At 40.7% G+C, this 7500-nt stretch overlaps 2 protein-coding genes across 2 annotated transcripts in view; one reads left to right on the forward strand and one right to left on the reverse strand.

The window, feature by feature from the left end:
• cep55l (centrosomal protein 55 like) overlaps window positions 1–3806 on the reverse strand; it is a gene marked incomplete at its 3' end in the record, with an annotated part of 6260 nt that extends 2454 nt beyond the window's left edge. The window contains exons 1-6 of the mRNA XM_080835657.1: window positions 3726–3806; window positions 3176–3375; window positions 2580–2852; window positions 1041–1085; window positions 611–752; window positions 202–338 (exon numbers count right to left, since the gene is read on the reverse strand). Of these exons, the coding sequence (XP_080691783.1) occupies window positions 202–338; window positions 611–752; window positions 1041–1085; window positions 2580–2852; window positions 3176–3361 (783 nt within the window). The 5' untranslated portion in view covers window positions 3362–3375; window positions 3726–3806. The remainder of the gene's footprint in view (window positions 1–201; window positions 339–610; window positions 753–1040; window positions 1086–2579; window positions 2853–3175; window positions 3376–3725) is intronic.
• Window positions 3807–5929: 2123 nt separating this feature from the next.
• Window positions 5930–7500, forward strand: part of LOC308361694 (myoferlin-like) — a 55832-nt gene continuing 54261 nt past the window's right edge. Inside the window, exons 1-2 of the mRNA XM_080834120.1 lie at window positions 5930–6023; window positions 7190–7245. Coding sequence (XP_080690246.1) covers window positions 5936–6023; window positions 7190–7245 — 144 coding nt within the window. The 5' untranslated portion in view covers window positions 5930–5935. The remainder of the gene's footprint in view (window positions 6024–7189; window positions 7246–7500) is intronic.

Genomic DNA, 7500 nt, shown 5'->3' on the forward strand with positions numbered 1-7500 from the left:
TTTCATCTCAATTATCTAAAGGTTCATTCAATTTCATCTCATTTCACTTCAATTTCATTCATTTCACTTCAGTTTAATTCATTTAATCTCAATTATCTAAAGGTTCATTCATTTCATCTCATTCAATGCAGTGGAGAGAGAGGAGAGGAGTGGAGAGAACAAGGGAAGCGGGTGGGCCAAGAGTCAGATGACCAGTCATACCTTCTCCCTCAGTATCTCCGTGTCCCGTTGAGCCTCCTGGAGTTGTTTAGTCTGCTGCTCATTCTGTTGCTTCAGCTGCTCCTGAAGTTGCTTTAGCTGCTGCTGCTGCTGCTGGCTGGCAGTGGAGGTCTTGCTCGCTGAAGACAGAGGAACATACATGTGATGTGTTTTATTTACAGTAACAGTCAAAAGTTTGGACACATCTTCTAATTTTTGGAGAATTTTTTTTTATTTACTTTTATCATTTTCTACATGGTAGATAACACTCCATATAACATTCCTTATGTGTTATTTCGTAGTTTTAATGTTTTCAGTATTAATCTACAATGTAGAAAATAATAAAAGTAAAGAAAACAAATCTGTCCCTTGGCTCATCCTCCCCCCGCAGAGGCCTGGGTAGTGTCCTTACCCTCTGAGGTGCTCTCTGTGTTGAGCTGTGGGGTGGTCTGGGTGACCTGCTGCTCCAGCTCCTGGGTCCTGGCCAGCAGGCCCTGAACGTAGGCCTCCCGCTGCTGGTCATACACCAGCCAGTGCTGGTTCTTGTCCAGGGCCTTTTACACAACAAACAGCCAACATGTGGGGGGGGGGGGGGGGGGTCAATTCAGTTTAAACGGCATTCAATGTAAAGAGATTTTCTATAGATGAATCATTGCATGAACAGTGATAGGTGGCTGTGTGTGATGGATCATTTGTAAACTTGACCAGAGAGGCCTATGAGTACTTAGAACAAGGAGTTATATGGTATAGGCCAGGTCAGTTATATGGTAAAGTTCAGGTCAGTAATATGGTAAAGGTTCAGAAAACACATATAGACTGATGTATGTCTGTTTTTCACTTACATCCCTCAACTGGTCCTGTATCGCGACAACATCACCTGGGGGGACCTGTCCGCAACAAAATACGCATGTGATTTTGTACATAAACAGTTTCTTAATCGCTGTTCAAGAGCTGAGGATTAAACAGAGAGTCTGGCAAAAGACTACCCCGGTGAAACCAATGATACTGTAGGGATAGCATCATAAGCTAGAGGGTAGCTAGCCGCCTGTCCATCAGGAGTCCTGATTAACTAGCGCTGTAGCCTCCAGTGACCTGCGTCTGGGCTTCCTTTGAAACACCATCTCCCTCATCTCATAACAGTCTTCTTCTCATCCCGCGATCATCTTACAGCCTGCCTGTCTGAGCCCCTATGACTGGTATGGTTGGCTAGGCCAATCATAACGGCGGGGCTAGCGGACTCATCCGCGGTAAGGCCTTTTGATCCCCGCATAACTGGTTAACTCCGCCCGTGTTCAGGCATAAGCCGGTCAACTTTTCCTTGCGGGGTCAACCCATCCCATAAGTGGTTAGGAGTTATTAGTATGCTCCAGGTTGTCTGGGTCATCGTTCCTGGGTGGCGCAGTTGAACAGGGATTCCCCTCACCCGATTGTGGATTTAACAATATAAAACAAACACATTTTGAAAGGCCAAATATTGTCAAGTTATCATTATCGACAAAATCCAAGAACAGATTTTCATATAATTTGTATATTTTATATATAAATATATTATAATATTTTCCTACCATAAGTGATTAAATCAACACAAATTAAGAAGCTCGGTTACTGCACCAGCATTGCTGTGATTCATTGATTGAGTTTCTCATTTCCAATCTATAACTGGACGACAAATATTTCTTAATCTTTTTGTTTCAAAGAATGCAAATTAAGCGTATGTTTAACAGTTCAACCGCAATGATGGACATCATGTAATTACATAAATCTTTTGACACACAGACACCGTCGCACTGACTCCAGGGAGGTGAGGTGACAGATTTTAAACTAGTTTTGAGTGACCGTGCTGCCACCTACTGGTCAATATTATTTAAACAGATTCAAATGACAACCAAATATTTTTCATGGATTATTAACAAAGGAAACAAATACCCAACCAAACAAATAAGAAGAATACCTCGGCAATTCATATTTTATCTTAAAACGCACATTTCCTCCTATTATTACCAACAAGCATGTAGAGAATGTTAATTGTTATATTTTCACATGGACTTTCAAACTGTACTTCGGCCTTACGCCTTTTGCACCTGAAACGTTATATGGTACTTCCGTTGGTTGAATGTGAAACTAAACGCTGAGACATATCTGATAGGTTGTCCTTTGTATTCTACTGCTGGAGTTTATTTCTGCTCCACCAGAATATTACTTTGGTTAAAAACATCTGCCAGACTGAAAGAACCTGATTACATTTGAGTTACGGAAGGTTTGTCAGATGTCAGCATTTGCCTCCAAAGCCCAATGTTACACACACCACACACACACACACACACACACACACATATATATATGTTACACACAAAAACAGAAGTCATGTGTATTCATCTCACCTGTGCTGTGGGGTCCCGCTTCTCCAGTGCCTGACACCTCTCCGTCACTGAGCCCAACCTGTTTTTCAAGTTCTCCGTTTCCAGCGTCAGCGACTGGAAGAGTTTCTCTCTCTGCTCCGTCTCTCGCTTCTTCTCGTCGAGCTGCGAGTGCAACGAAGCGACCACCTCGCCTTGTGCCATCCGCAGCTGCTGCCGGAGCAGAGCGATCTCAGAGTCCTTACTCTGCAGCTGTTGAGAGTTCTTCTCCCTCAGAGTCTCCAGACACGCAATCCTCTGAAAGAAATGGCGAGGAAAATAGAGAACGATGAAGAAGATATTATTTAATTTGAATGCCCAAAGTAACAACCAATTGCCTACCCACGAATAGGTTACAATGTCTGTCACTTACTACCAAAACACCGATAGAATTCAGCTGTTATTATTCGGTTAACATTGCTGAAAGATACAACGGGGCGATCATAGTCATTACCCCACCTTTTGAGTTTCGATATGTGCATGCCTTCGTTAGGTTTCTTCTTTATAGGCTCCTCTTTACATGAATCAGAGGACTAAACAATAATGTATGTACTATGTATACGCTACTGCTCATGACTTACCTGAAGTAGTTTAGTTTTATCCGAATCAGGGTGCTTTTGTCCATGTCGTCTGGACATTTCATCCATGTTCTTCCTCATTTGAGCATTTTCTCGACGGAGTTTATCAAGCTCCAATTCCAACTTGGATCCATTTGATTTAAAGCCCAACTTGTTAACAATAGCATCCTTGGCACCTCTGGCAGTCATTGCAGGAGTGTGGTCTTTCAAAAAAGAGTATCGTTAAACGTTAATCATACTATCTGTTACCGAAATCCGACACGTTAGCTTCACCTGTAAGGGGATTTGCTGAAAGTCACAAAGTCAAGTGTAACAGTTTTTCTAAAATGATTTCAATGACCATGTGAGTCAAATAGCAAAACGGAAAAAACATAACAATACAATATACAACGTTAGCAATTGTGTTGTCTCATGAACCATAGGACGTTATCTGACACCCAATTTAGGTAAGATAACCCTACCTTGTGTACAATCAAATCTACCTTATCGCAATTATACACAGTGTTATAAGTTATCAAAACGGTACCGGAAATGTTTATAAAAAGCAACTCACTGTGAATAGTTATGTTCGAAAAATGTTTACAGCATCACAACGTTGTTGGAAAAACAATCTGTTGAGGCTGCTAAACGGTCTTGTCGTGCTTCCGTATTGAAAACAAGTTTGAATACGGCGCGTCCGTCGTCATATCCGCTTTCATAATTTACGCATTTTTGCTGTTTGTCATTACCACATAATGTAATAATAATAAACTTTATTTGTATGCTGCTACTACTAATACTAAAAATAATAATAGTTCAAATTATAATAATAATACAAATTGATTATTAGATTTAATAGATTATTCGGTAGAGCAGGGGTCAGCAAGTAACTTGGGCCGCGGACCAGTATTTTTCCTCGCCACTAGATGGCAAGCAAGAGTCTGGGTTATTGCCTATTTAAACGCTGCAATAGGTGCCCCTTATCTGAACTCGCAACAAATAGGCCTACATTGGGAATAGATAGGTCAAATAACTATTGATAATACATCATGTGAATGAGCCCATTGGTGGTCTGTTTGAATCATTTTATTATTTTAATGAACTCTATTTTAGCCCCCTCTGTCAATATGGCCCCGCCTATTGTGAATAATAGCAATGATGGATTCAACATTGAGACTCCTAATTAGAACTAGGCTACTACTTGGAGTCTATCTTAGGCTACTTTTATTTCGAAAAAGTTGGTTGACGCAACTCCTTACAATGCAACAATGTGTATTGTTTTGGGTACATAGCGTGCAGAGATAAGTTAGCAGAGAATTAGCTGGGAACGATGCGATGTCTTTGTCAAGAGTCTGAAGAGGAAAGTTGACGACCAAAACAGAGCCTATAAAGGGGAATGTAAAGACCATTCCGCGTTCATCTTACCCGGTTTCACTAATGGAAAGCCCATGTGTCTCATATCTGTAATGAAGTTTCCGCGGTTTGCAAAACATAAACCTACGTTTTTTATTTAGCAATAATCTTGTTGCAACACTTCTGTCGAGCTGAAGTTCAGTTAAAGAAGAGTGATGAAATTAAGAATGCAAGTAATGGTGCCCTGGTGTTCTCGGTCATTTCTGCTCATCATCAGCTTGCCCAATTCGTGAGACTCTCGACCGGAGAAAGAAAACGTTGCAAAAGGTTCTACATACGTGACCTCAACTAGGCCTACATGGGGAATGGATATGTCTACTTAAAATGACTAATGATAATAAACTATGTGAATGAGCCCATTGGTGGTCTGTTTGAATAATGTAATTATTTTTAATTAACTCTATCTTAGCCCCCGCTGTCAATATAGCCTCGCCTATTGTGAATAATAGCAATGATGGACTTCTTTCAACATTGAGCCTCCTAATTACACCTACTACTTGGAGTCTAGCTTAGGCTACTTTTATACCGAAATAGTTGGTTGACGCACTTCCTTATAATGTAACATTTGTTTATTGTTTGGGGAAAAAAGTGTGCAGAGAGAAGTTAGCAAAGAATTAGCTGGGACCGATGTCTTTGTCTGAAGAGGAAAGTTGACAACCAAAACAGAGCCTGGAAAAGACAACTTCAGTTCTTCTTACCCGGTTTCACTAATGGAAAGCCCACGTGTCTCATATCATATAACGAAGTTGTCGCGGTTTGCAAACATAAACCTATGCTTTTTATTTCGCAATAATTTTGTTGCAACACTTCTGTGGAGCTGAAGTTCAGTTCAAGACTAGTGATGAAATTAAGAATGAAAGTCATGGCGCCCTGGTGTTCTCTCTCTCATTTCTGCTTAGCATCAGATTGCCTCATTCGTGAGAGGCGGTCACTACATCTGATGTTCGCACATCAGCCAGCAGATGGAGTTAAAGTCCCATTATGGAGTTACAGTCCCATCATTACCCTAGATTTGTTTATAGACTTTTTTGGCTGGGACGACTTGATGAAATAAGATGCATGTATCTGGAGTTTATTTATCAAACTAGACACACCAGCAAGGAAGAAGTTGTCGGCCTGTTGTTATCCAACCTGCAAGTAGTCTGAGTTCATTACAGTATGAGGGAACATCGCTCCAATCAGGGAAAGCCTAGGAAAAGTGCCACTTACACCACTGTATAATCATCAGCCTCTTCCTCCACCCATTTCCCTAAGTTAAACACGAACCATTTCCCTGGAGGTCCGCGTATCCCCAGAAATGTCACTGCCTTGAGGGAAAGGCATGCGATATCACCTTGTTCGCATAACTAAGGATTATATGCTTTTGCCAATATGTTGCGAGTCGTGGTCGAATCTGCTAAAGGACTTCCCAAAAAGAAACTTGGGGTTCCCGATCCCATTACGTCAATCATTTTCAAAGGTAAGTCAGTTGGGGGTTACGCGTTCATTTGTGTTGAACGAATAAGGTAAGGTCATGAATAAGCTAATGATAAAACGGTACTGCTTGAGTGCTGGACTATTTAAATGGTCTTACTCTATGTCGACTAACTCGTCTTCTAACTCTTGTGCTAATTTATTGGAATTAGATCACTGATATAGGCTACTAGTAGGGCTTTACAACTGACAACAAAAACTGGTACCCGTTTAGAAGACTCGATTTTCTTCTGTCACTGGTCTTAGGCATTGGCTCTTATACTAGAGCATTAGGGGTCACATTAAGGGAAAAATGACAGGAGGAAGATTGTCTCGTATTATTTTGCATTTCTAGAATAAAGTCGAAATGTCGAGAATGCCTTTTAAATACTAATTCGAGAATGAACTCGCAATGTTGAGAATAAAGTGAACTCTGATCTCTAAATCAGGTCAGGAGAGCGCCTGACCGCTATGCCCGCGCGCTGCCGGAGTGTGAAGCAGACATCCTTGGGGTGTGACACGTTCTGAAGTGGTGCAAGTGTATTCTTTACGGAAAGCTGTATCAATAACGTAAAGCCTGGGCTGTATCAATAACGCCTGGGCTCAACCTTGACGTTAGCTGCCTAGCAGAATAGAAGTCGTCAATCTAGCCATCCATTTCGACCTCTTTTTCAACATTTTCACTTTATTTAAAAAAGAAAACTTCCTTCACTTTCTTGTTCTTCCTTAATGTGTTCCTAATAATTAGTCGTATAAAATAATATTGTTTCAATCACCAGAAGAAGGTAACCACATCCTGTGTATAGTCTATGTGCCAACACCCTGAACCAACACGAATGATGACCGGATTTAAGATCATATGGAGCGATAGGAGAGCTACTAAGTCATATGGAGACAGGATCCCAACTCTTTAAACGCTCTATAGCGATAGGAGAGCTACTAAGTCATATGGAGACAGGATCCCAACTCTTTTGCGCTCTACAGCGTTAAACTGACACATCTCTGTTAGCTGTCCGGTGTTGGTCAAAGTTGCTTACATATAAATTGCATAGTAATGTTGAATTGATGTTGCTAATCAATGTGCTGCTGTATACAAACATTCATAGAAGTAGAGTGATGAAAGACTATGATGACATTACACAATATGCCAAAATACATCTCTTAATGTTTCAGGGGAAAAGAAGAAGACCAAATCAATAAACAATGAAGTGAATCCAGTTTGGAATGAAGTAAGAAACATCAGATTGCTAAAGACTTTGTTCATTTTGCATGCAGGGCTAGTATTGTCTGATGCTTGGTAGGCTGCTACATATTTCCAGTTTCTCTTGTACAACCAACAGCTATTTAAGGGAACCCTTTCCCCCAGGCGATTCTATGTTTTCTAGGTGCATTGATCATAGATGAAACAGTACTCATTTGCTTTCCATATTGAATACTTTTCTTCACAATGTGTTCTTGTTGCAATATAGTTTCTGCCCAGATAG

Source organism: Sprattus sprattus (genome assembly GCF_963457725.1).
Source record: "Sprattus sprattus genome assembly, chromosome: 3".
Taxonomy (NCBI): domain Eukaryota; kingdom Metazoa; phylum Chordata; class Actinopteri; order Clupeiformes; family Clupeidae; genus Sprattus; species Sprattus sprattus.